The 11,417-nt window shown below is 39.3% G+C and overlaps 1 protein-coding gene across 2 annotated transcripts; it reads right to left on the bottom strand.

Moving 5' to 3' along the window:
- Positions 1-2,489: 2,489 nt before the first annotated feature.
- ewsr1b (EWS RNA-binding protein 1b) lies at positions 2,490-11,080 on the bottom strand. 2 transcript variants are annotated; one of them, XM_029510769.1, is made up of 15 exons: positions 11,004-11,080; positions 10,509-10,545; positions 9,974-10,025; positions 9,622-9,760; positions 9,345-9,540; positions 8,992-9,251; positions 8,730-8,889; positions 5,210-5,247; positions 4,583-4,612; positions 4,379-4,494; positions 4,151-4,280; positions 3,902-4,012; positions 3,529-3,655; positions 3,090-3,446; positions 2,490-2,882 (listed from the first exon to the last, which is right to left on the bottom strand). In XM_029510769.1, the coding sequence occupies exons 1-15, from the start codon at positions 11,017-11,019 to the stop codon at positions 2,846-2,848; spliced, it is 1,806 nt and encodes a 601-aa protein (XP_029366629.1). In that variant the 5' UTR covers positions 11,020-11,080; the 3' UTR covers positions 2,490-2,845. The 2 variants fall into 2 exon arrangements, with proteins under 2 accessions (XP_029366629.1, XP_029366628.1); XM_029510768.1 differs by having other exon boundaries at positions 9,622-9,763; positions 11,004-11,079.
- Between the last annotated feature and the right edge of the window lie 337 nt (positions 11,081-11,417).

The following is an 11,417-nucleotide window of genomic DNA, read 5'->3' as shown; positions in this document are numbered from 1 at the left end:
TGATTAGAAGATACGATGAACAGTAAAGTTAAGCTTTAACCACTGTAGCAAGTTTGGTATTGAATCTGATTGTTGGTTTGTTGAAGGCATTTGATGAATCAGAGATTTCACAGAGCCTGTAAATGCCAAAACAGGAGGAGACTGGGGATTGGAGGGGAGCTAGTGAGATATATAATGGATGAACACTGTTATCCAATAGTGCAAATAAACTGTAAAAACAACGCAAGACAGAGCAGTCAATTCAGGAGCACATGATCTAATGTGTGCATGAACTACACAGGACTAGTTGTCCTGTGGTGCAAGACGACAGCCTACTTAAAAAAAAAAAAAAACTTCAAATCTGTTCCCAAAATAAGGTTTCACCTTGACATGAGGCTCGGAACTTTGGTCATGTTCACGCGAGAGACCTGATTTTCAGGTTTTGAGGGAAGGTTAGAATGGAAAACATCAGGGAAATGTTCTGGGGGTTTTGAAAGCGCAGTCTTTGGACCATTTGTAAACACCCGAAATCTGAAGCATTCAGCTGAATCCCAATATGTTTCAATATGAACTTGTGAATCTGTTTTTAAGTTTTCTGATACTTTCGAAAGTTTGTATGCAATCCTTTTTTTTTTGTTTTTTTAAATACAAGCTATTACTAGTTTGAAAGAACACTCTTATCAACTCAATCAGTAATTTATATGTTCAAAGACATCCTATTGTGCCGTCAAAGACATCTTTTCCACCCTCTTACTTCCACCAATAAATGCCTTTAAAATGTGGGTTCCACTCTATTGGAGTGACTCATATACTCTCCAAATGTGTGACTGTTTGAATTAAAGCGAAGCACGCAGCCAAGAGGGAGGGCGTTGTTTTTGTTCAAAAACAGGCATGTGTCTGTTTAAGAAAGAGAGAAAGAAAGGAAGGGAGGGGACGGAAGTGAGATAGAGTGAAGTAGAGGGAGAGAGAGGGGGAAGAGGGAGAAGGAGGGGGTTGATGAGATCATTTTCTGGGCCTGGATGAATCAGCTTTTCTGTCAGTAAAGAGGGAGAGAGAATTCAGCACTCTATTAATCCACATGAACAACTGGCCAAATGAGAAGCATGTCAAGATTTCAGCCGAGAATATGTTCACAAGTCTGGAGTTACGGAGCAAAAAGAACTTCATTACTGTAGCTAAACAATCAAAAGATTGCAAGTGGAGTACTTCATCAGGCAAAAACGCATTGGCTTATTTTAAACCAAGAAAATATTTTTTTTTCTTTTCATCTCCTCGTGGTTGAAAAGAAGGTAAAAGAACAGCAGTCCTGGAGATGGAAAGACTTTATGCCCAGATCGAAAACGCTTTCAAGGAGACTTTGTTGCACAGAAAGAAAAGAGGATTTATGTTTTCCCACACAGATAGAGGAAAAAAGGGTGGTTACAGCATATATCTTTGCAACAGCAAAGTGAAATCTCAGGGGATTTCTGTTACGCAATATTTAGTAATCCAGACAGGTAAACACTGAACACTGCAGAGAATGTAAAATACTATATGAAGAAAGAACGCTCAGGTCAGATTATTCAGTGGGTGTAGGGAAAGAAAAAAAAAATAAAAAAAGATCAAATAGCTGCAGGATGGTCTGAACAGCCACATGTTTGGCAGATGTTAAAAATAAAATATCCCACAGACATCTGTAAATGATAATACCTAATGTAATTTGACAGTCAGATAAACCAATGCAGCTCATTTTAACAGAACTGAAAAGGTTAAAACAGTTTTCTCCAGTTCAGAGTTGATGGTGTTGCAAATGTCAGGTTATGTTGTATGTCCGTTTGTAGTGACAATTTAATTGCTGTGCATGGAAATTGTAAATCATATAGTCAAAACAGTGACTGCAAAATGGTACGGAATGTTACTTAAATTACAAGTTTATGACTAGTAAGATAAAAATAAAAAAAAGTCTGTCACTTCAATTACAATTGTGCAGCTGATGCAAAGTTCCAGACACACCATTAGCATCGGATCAAGCCGCAGCACACGTTTTAGTCCCAGCTGCACCACCTATTGGCAGCAAAAGAAATAGCAGCCATTCGTTTGTGCTCCATCCTCAAAATAAGAGCAAAAAACAAACCAGATTCCAAGGAAATGCTGTTAAGTGGAACAGAAATCATTTCACAGGTTATTCAACACTCTAGTAGATGGCAACCCTGAGACTGCTATAATACAAGCTTCATTTCATTTAGGCACTTGGACCTCAGTGGAAAAACTGATACCACCTCTCAGTTCATTGTTCTGGTTTTACACCAAGTCCTTCCTTGTTTCTTTTGCTTCCTACTGCAGGTTGCATTATCTAATATTTAGTTATCATTAGTAATATTAGTTGTGGCTGTAATGTCCTTGACTACAAGAATATTTGTGACCCAATTAATTTTCAGGTTAAGCAACTTTCAAAGATTGTATAGATCCAAGACACTGGTCTTTCTTGTGCAACTTAATTTTGATAAGTTCGAGTCCACATCTCAAACACATCAAATCGGTAAAATTTTATTTCCCAAATTCGTCATCATACAATTGTCAGTTATGGGAAGTGTGAGGCAAGTATGTTAAAGAATGAAAAAATATTGAATTTAAACAATACATCAAACCTAATCTGCATATTTATAAAAAGCAACAAAAATAAAACATGCACAATACAAGACGCCGCATAAACATAGGTAAACTAAGATTAAAAAAAAAAAAAAGAAAGAAAAACAAATGGAACATGAGTAGAATTAAACTGCACACGATGTTTGACAGCAGTTCTGCAACCATGAAAATACGGAATCATAAATTAAAAATTCTTAAAACTCAAATTCCACCAGAGGAAGAGTCATGACGGTGTCCTTCAATAGGGTCGATCTCGGCGCTCCTGACGATGGTCCCTAAAAAAGAAAAAAAAAGAAGAAGAAAATAAATAAGCAAGCCACCAATGACTGATATTTATGTTTGTATGTCTGGCTTTCACATTATAATTAAGAAAAAAGATATACATTTTCATAGTTTAGCATTTACTAGCTTTTTCCCATTATATTGAAAATTAAAATTTATATTGTAAAAATATTAGAAAGCTTCAAGAAAGTTAATCCTACCTCATATCCATCTTGCCACCTGGTGGACCCATTCCTCTTCCTCCTCTGCCACCCATTCGATCCATGGGCGGTCCACCACGCCCGGCCCCACGAAACCCTCCCCGATCCATTCCACCACGCCCTCTGAATCCACCACGGTCACCTCCCCAGCCGCCACGAAACCCTCCTGGGCCACCTGGGCCTCCTACTCCTGCAGGCCCACCACGGTCCATACCTCTGCCGCCACGCATTCCCATTCCACCTCTGCCCCGATCACCTCCTGGGGGGAATGGTGGCCCCCCACCCAAGCCTTCTGGTTTGGGAGCTTTGCACTGGTTGCACTCCATTCTCCAGGCAAAGTTCTGGTTGCCACAACCCCTAGTAACACAGACCAGAAATTACAAGTCCATCTTTGATACAAAAAGAGCACATCTAGCAAAATCTTCTTCAAAATACGTACGGGTTAGGACACTCCCAATCGCCAGCTCTTTGCTGCATGTTACCGCCTGTAGGTCCACCTCTACCCATCCCACGTGGACCCCCTCGTGGACCAAAACCTCCACGGTCTCCTCCACGTCCCATCATACCTGATAGATGAGGAAACAACACACCTCTTATGTAGGTGTAGTAACACTTTTTTTTTTTTTTTAATCATCTCAGCAACTACAATGCAATTCAATAGTCCATCTTTAATATGCTACAGATATAAATTATTTAGTCTATCGTCTAAAGCAAAGCGACCAAAAATGTTAAAACCTATTTTTGAAGTTATCAAATAACTTCAGAAGTAGATGGACCAGTGTCACAGAAGCACCCTTTATCCTGACGTTTACCTCCACGGCCCATCATGCCATCTCGCATGGGCATGCCTCCTCTCATTCCCCCCATCATGGGCTTTCGGCGTGCCATCGACACTTTCAGTCTTCGGCCTTGAAATTCCTTGCCTAAAATAAAACAATTTTAAAGTTAATGTTATATTTATCAACCCTTTATAATGTGATGTTAGCTGGATGCCTTTCAACAGGTGTTTTCAGATTTCTCTGCATTATTCTTGTCAGGTTTGATGCACCAATAAAACATACCATCAAAGTGCTCCACAGCTGCTTTGGCGCAGATTGGCTCCTCATAGGACAGAGTGGCATCTCCCTTGGGCTTCCCTGTGTCCTTGTCTGTGTATATGTTAATGGCTGGTTGTCCAAGTCTGCGGTTAATCTTGGCACAAAAAAGTAAGTAAGTAAATAAATAAAACCAATGTAGTTCAAACTTTGTGCTAATATACACCATCATTCAGTGCTAAGGGCTAGTCTTACCCTAATTGGGCCAACATGCTTAAAGAATTCAGCCATTTCCTCCAGATTAGCCTTCTCAGTCAGTCCTGTGATGTAGATGGTGCTGTTCTCAGAGTCATCCTGCTCTTCAGGGCGTCCTAAAAAGAAAACGTATGCCGGAAAAAAATATAAACTTTTCCTACCATCACTTCAAGAAATTGAACAAATAGTCTACTAATTACTCACCCATATCACGGTCATCACTGCTCATAGGTCCTGTAGTCCATCAGTTAGGAGGAAGGGAAACAGATTGAAAAAAGTCAGCATGTGCAACTGAAATTAAGTGTAAAATACCTGAGGAGTACTACAACCAATAATCCAGACACTCTTATAGACACTCAGACATTAAGAAGTTGAAAAATGGCACCTTATGGTACAGCACAATTCCCACAGGTGATACTGATTTGAAAAAAAAATTAGAACACCTCAGACCCTTTGGCAAATAATTCTGTGTCATTTGAAAAGCCTCTAAGACCAGTAAGAAATCCTCAAAAAACAAAAACCCCAGCAATTCAGCTCATGAGATTTGTTAAAACGGTAACACATGTTTGAATGAAAATTTGTCATTAACCTCTCAAACTCATTGTCAAAACATAAGAAGTGACTGAATTATACCATGTACCCCAGCGAAAATGGTCTCAGGCATTGGGGGGACGGGAAAAAAAAAAAAAAAAACTTCCAATATTTTCAGATATGTTCACATAAATAAATTTTGAATACCACAAAGTAAGACACATGAATACTCGAAGCATATTTGCTTGCGTAAGTTTAAAGCTTTTAAAGGACTAACCAGTGTAATACTCGTTAACTTACCACCAGGCTTACTGAAGCCACCTCTGTCTCCAGCGCCGCTATGGGGGAATAAATGGAGATATGAAGACGTTTTTCCTTACAGCCACTTCCATGGCTCGAGCAAAGTGGCTTGATTGAGAAGTAATCAAAACATTCTAACTAGTAGAACAGCATCTAAAAGCTCCCCAAAATTATAAATACACAATCTAATTGCGGGCATAGGTGTATTAGCTACGTGTCATACCTTAGCTAGCTGATTACATTCTGAGTAGTGATACATTTTCACAAAAATATAAAAAGTTACTAACATAATTTTGCTGCCTTTGTAAATGTGACAAAACCCAAACAATTGTACACAGGTAGAGCGATTTCAGATGCATTGATGGCATACATGTTACCCAAACACAAGCCAACACCCTATTAAAATTAGTTCTAGCAAAAGTTACAGCTAAATTAGATATGTACAAGTGTAAAAATATGATGCATCTGAAATTTCACAAGATGATCTGGTGACAACACTCACCAGGTTAAAAAAATAAATAAATAAAATTACATTTATAAAATGTTCAAAATAAATCACACCACTTTTACAGTGTTTACCAGGGTTATGTTATTTATAAAAAAAACAAACAAACAAAGACTTGGTCAATCAATGTACCCATCATGCTTTATAAAAAAAAAAACAAACAAAAAAAACAAAAACAAAACAACCACCATCCTCAGTTCTTGAAAAAAGGCAGACCCCGAATCTTTGTTTAAGCTCCCTCCTGCTGCTTAAGCTGGCGGCTCTGTACTGAGAACAGATACTTTTTAGGGAATAGATGGTTTTAAATGGCTCTCACTGTTACCTGTACGGTATAAATGTGACAAAGCATGTTAAAAAGTGCTCAAAAGAATGTGATCATACATTTGTATACCAAACCACAAAAACAATTTAAACATTTCAAAATGACATAATATGCCCCCCCCAGAAAACACAAAGATACCTGTGCAAAGCTAAAATTAGGCTAAGATGAAAATTTATGTCTTGGTATATCTGCATTTATAAATTATTTTAGGGTTGTATTCCTAGTTATTGCAATTTATTCAGAGTTACTCCGAAGATTGACCGATAAGACTGGAGATTTGTGTGGTTAGTCGTGTAGTAACATTCACTGCAATGTCCAAAGGCTCCATTTCTATGTGTATTCTCTGTACTTATAACCATTTCAAGTCATGAAGAATTCACGGGAGGGATATATATAAATATAAATAAAAATCACACTGTTGGCCAAGAAATGTTGAAGTGCTCAGAAAAATTGTTCTTTTAAAAGAATACCTAAAATGAAACTGATCATTCATTTGGCGTTTCTGACCCAGTTCTTATTCAAGAACCCCAAAAACCTTTTCAATGCTAAATCCTACAAGTTATCATTAACCACTTTTAGTCTTTTTCGTTCCATCACTTTTTGTTATTTGCACTTGCTGCTAATATTTACCAATGCACATTCAGTGGTACCGGGCATGAATCCCTCTTGACATCTATATGTGTTTGCTTGCATTTTCATTGTATTCTCTCTCTAACCCCACAACTACCACCACCAACCTACCTACCTACGCACGCCAACCCCCCCCCCCAAACTGATGAAGGCAGAGAGGTCCACCCTGAGTAAGCCTGGTTCTGCTTCATGTTTCTGGCGCTTGGACTCTTTGCCACTCATAGCCACTGTCACCAAGTGCTTCTTTGGAGGGATTTGTTAAGTCTCTAAATAATTTTAGAAAGAGCTTAGTCAAGACCGGCTCTATGTAAATTGCCTTGATGTAACACTTGTGATTTAGTAGTATAGAAATAAGCTTGGTTTTATTCACAAACACGCACATCGTCGATATTTATACTGCCCCAATAATATGCTGATTCAGAGCTTTACAGCTTTTAGTAACAAAGCTAAACCAAAACAAATGCACAGTACAAGCTCTGATCACGCTAATACCCATGTTATTTTAGTAACCATTAGAGTGTTTCGGTTGAGTTGATTACAGGTTGGTCAACCCATTTCCTTCTGCAGAGAACTGTAGAAAATATGAACAATCTGATCAAATGCCCACTTTGCATTAAGAGCAACTTTGAATCTTAATAAGGCCTCAGTAGTAGTAAATGTGTCAAGAACCAGCTCCATTGAGTTCCAATTGCTGTATAAACCACACAATACAAAAAAGTATTCTCAGATACCAGTTTTTGAATCAAGGCTGAAATTGGATTGATAACACTACACTGAAATCAATAGACTGCAAGTTTACAAATTAAGATAACCTCTAGACCCCTCCTAAAATGCCTTTACAGCCAGCTAATTTTGTGTCTTTGTACATTCTTTATTATACATAAGACAGTAATGTGAAAACAAGTGTAATTTATATCAAATTCACTTTCAACATCCTGATGAGCACCTGATTCTTTTGTACAATGTATACATGTTTATACTTTTTACATCTCTTTGGACGCAGATTGAAGCACTCCCTACTGCTTTAGTTCCCTTTCAACATGTTTTGCCCTCAATGCAAGTTTTCAGTTACCACCAATGTATTTTAACTTCCCTGGTTAAATGTTAACACAGAAACCAATTCACAATAGTTCATCTTTCTTCTTATTTTAAAGAAAGTGATAGCAAAATCAAGTAGTGATGTCTGATCATTTCTAGAATCAATGCTCTAACTACAAGCAGAAGATTGACAAAAATATTAAGAAAACAGAATGTGTCCCGGGGTCCAATAGTACCATTAGCCCATCTGCTTCAACTATTTTATAAATGCCACTTAATTCCCTTAGGCCAGAGAATTGAGAACAAATACAAAAACCAACCATAAAGTGAAAACACAGGTGTATGTGTTTTGAATTAAAGAAAAACCTTCTCGGGGAATAATATATTGACCCACATACTGCACTCAAGTGAGCATAGATAATTGAAAACAAATTGAAAAAAATCTTCATGATTTTTGCAAAACAAGCTTTTTTCCTATACCGATTAAGATGATGAACCATGTTGAAAAACTTAAATTTAAATGCTGTTGCTAAAAAGTGTTTGCATCGAGGAAACCCATCATGATTTTGATTATGTGAAGATATTGTGACAGGAGAATTATATCACATTCCCTGACCAATCATGAATTATCCAACTTCTCAGTTACCCTAAAACGTTTGAATATTGGCTCATATTACCTAATCAAATTATATTTGGGATGTTAGTAGTTCAACCTAAAGGTTTATGCACAGGTCTCTGACTAAATTCAACTTGAAATAAGATGAAAGAAACTTTTTTTCCCTTACCTTTAGCCAAATGGGGTAGGGCTGAGAGGAACTGCAGTAGTATAAATTGTTGCCAGTGTTGGCAGGTATTCATTATAACAGAAGCCCATAACTTAGCCGCATTTACTTTCATGAATTTCCATGAATTGTTGATAGATTACTTTGCAATACTCCCACAACTTTTGAGAATTGGTCTCAGCCCTGCACCAAGTGGCCACAGCACCTGTTGAGTCTAAAGCACAAAGTTAGAAAGACACTTACCCCATTCCACGGCCCATGCCGCCGCGCCCACGATGCATCATTCCTCCTCGATCAAAGCCATCCCTACCAGGGCCTCTGCTTTCCCCTGCCCCTGGGTACCTTGAGGGCTCAGATCCAGAGTAACCTGAACCTCCCCCCTGGCCATCTTGTCTGTAATTATCTACAAAAGGTGAAGGATAAAACAAAAGAGTCAGTATACAATAATTGTGAAAAACAGAATGGTATGAATGAACTATAGAAGACAATGAAAAGCTGGGCTTACTGTAATGGCTGGACTGGTTATAAGTGGGTGGTCCACCTTGTTGACCATACTGGCTGGCTGGAGGCTGTCCGTAAGATCCAGCAGCTTGAGGTGGGTAAGCAGGGGGAGCCTGTTGCTGTTGTTGACTCTGCTGCTGGTACCCCTGTTGCTGCCCGTAGCTTGCCTGCTGGGCCTGGTAACCTGGCTGTTGCTGGCCATAGCCTGCTGGCTGGGTGTAGCTGTTTTGATTGTAACTTGCTGGCTGGCTGTTAGCATTGTAACTGAGAGAAACAATGCAAGACAGAGAATAGGACAGAAAGTAAGTATGCGTCTGTCTCATTAACTTACTTGATTCCTAACTCCTAAGTACATACCTCTGTGGTGCAGTGGGAGCAGCCTGCTGGCCATAGCCAGGGTAAGCAGACTGGGCAGTATATCCTGGCTGAGAGCCATAAGACTGGGAAGCAGCTGGAGCTGCAGCTGCTGGAGTACTGTCATAACCACTGGCTCCATAACCTTGGGCAGACTGGGAGTAGCTGTGAGTGGTAGACTGGGCAGCAGGATAGCCAGCTGTGGAGAAAACATCATTGCATTGGAATGGATGGTAATAATTACAACAGAATTTGTAAAACAGTCTACAGCTTAACTGACCAGAAGCTGGTTGGCCATACGAGGATCCATACTGTTGCTGCTGCTGAGGGTAGCCTCCTGCAGTAGGAGTTGTCTGGGTATAACTGCTGTCAGCAGCAGCAGGTTGGGCATATGATCCATAATTCTGCTGGCCATAGCTCTGCTGAAAGAAAAGAGTACGCTTTAGCTACAAAGTAAAAACAACAACACGAAAACCAGGATATTGGCTTCTACAAACTCTCCTGTAGTAGACTATCAGATAAATCTGAAATTTTTAGGTCTCTCCTCAATTTGGTGAGCTATAATATCACAATTCTTTTTTATTTCAAGAATAAATAACAATTGTTCATAGTTAATGTAAATTCAATCTCACCTGTGCAGACTGTCCATAATTTTGTGAAGGCTGGGCAGCATATGAAGCATATCTGTGAAAATATTAATTTAGTTTCAGAAAAACACATGGATGCCATTTTAGCTAACATTACTCTCAAGAGTGACGATACGGAAACACGGTTGAAGTTAAAGTGCTGCACGTAAACACCAAGTAAATATATGAAAGTTTATTCAGCTCAGTGTATAGTAGTAAAATCATTCTATTGATAATTAAGGTAAGTTTTTGGAATATATTGGTCACAAATCAAAAAGTATTTAATATAAAAAAAAAAATCTTAATCGCAACACTTGAAAAGGTAGAAGTTGGATAGTAAATAATATCCTGCTCTGACATTTTGGACTATTGGTTTTTTAAAGTAGCATGGATGGAAAGACGTAGGTGAAGCTGCAGTAACAGAAACATTCCACCATTGGTGAAGCGTCAACCAACAATAAGAGCGCCCTAGAAATATGTAAACCCTGTAATCCCCTGTGTGCTGAGGTGAAGTGAGGAAAAGTAAGGAGAGCGTCCTTACCCCTGCTGGGCGCTGGTCTGGTTGTAGGAGCTGTAATCTGTGGAAAAACAACAGCCTCCATTAGTCAACGGCTCTGCTTTCGAACAAAGCCTTTGAGCGCGCGAGCCGCACGTTGCGTAGACCGGTTGTTAGGTCGCCATTCAACTCCCCGCACGGAAACGCTTTGGCGAGCCGCCAGTTAAACAGCACGGTGACCAACACTCGTTGCTACGCGAGATTCGTAAAACATATATAAAAAAATATCTGACATCCATTAGGAACCTCGGTGTACAGAAGGCGTCCCGTAGAAACACACGGCGCCGACTCGTGCTAACATGACCGGGCCTTGCGCCGAGCGTTAGCAAACGCTTCTTCGATGTTTCACCGAATATCACCCGAGAATCACGGATCGCGCATTCATTAATTCCTTCGCAGTTAATCCACCAAATCCAAGATTATATCAAAAGCACTGTTTGTTTAAAGGTCGCATCGATCATTATAATTTGTTTTACTCACCCTGAGCCGACGCCATTTCGGTGTCCCTGTTCAAGACGACTGGACAGAGTTGTTCGCTCGAGAAGAGTCTCCCCTCAGGGGGGATTACAAAACATCGCGAGGTTTAAGAGACGTAGCCGCGACATGGCGCCGCCTTCACGTTTCTGTCCAGATTAAAACAGTTTTATTTTTCATTCCTAGAATATATCTTACTATAGGAAAAAAAGACGAAAGTCGTGATTAGAGCGCGTCTTGAGTTTATAGTGGTGGGAAATGAACAGTAGAGGGTTTTTTAAATTATTAGTTTTTACTTAAAACAGTCAAATTCGATGTTTCCCATCAGAAACTGACGCTCATTGAGAGATAAGTACAGTATTTAAGTAGGATTGAAATTGTGAAAATGCAAACACACACACACACACATATATATATACG

Source organism: Echeneis naucrates, chromosome 9 (assembly GCF_900963305.1).
Source record: "Echeneis naucrates chromosome 9, fEcheNa1.1, whole genome shotgun sequence".
Taxonomy (NCBI): Eukaryota; Metazoa; Chordata; class Actinopteri; order Carangiformes; family Echeneidae; genus Echeneis; species Echeneis naucrates.
The sequence above is the reverse complement of the archived record's forward strand: the minus strand, read 5'-3'. Positions and strand labels throughout refer to the sequence as shown.

Excerpts from the sequence above, each read along its gene's own strand:
- ewsr1b (XM_029510768.1), bottom strand. Across the intron at positions 10,026-10,508 it reads CAGACCAGCGCCCAGCAGGG|ATATGCTTCATATGCTGCCC; the intron begins GTAAGGACGCTC and ends ATATTTTCACAG. Across the intron at positions 3,447-3,528 it reads GATTGGGAGTGTCCTAACCC|GGGTTGTGGCAACCAGAACT; the intron begins GTACGTATTTTG and ends CTGTGTTACTAG.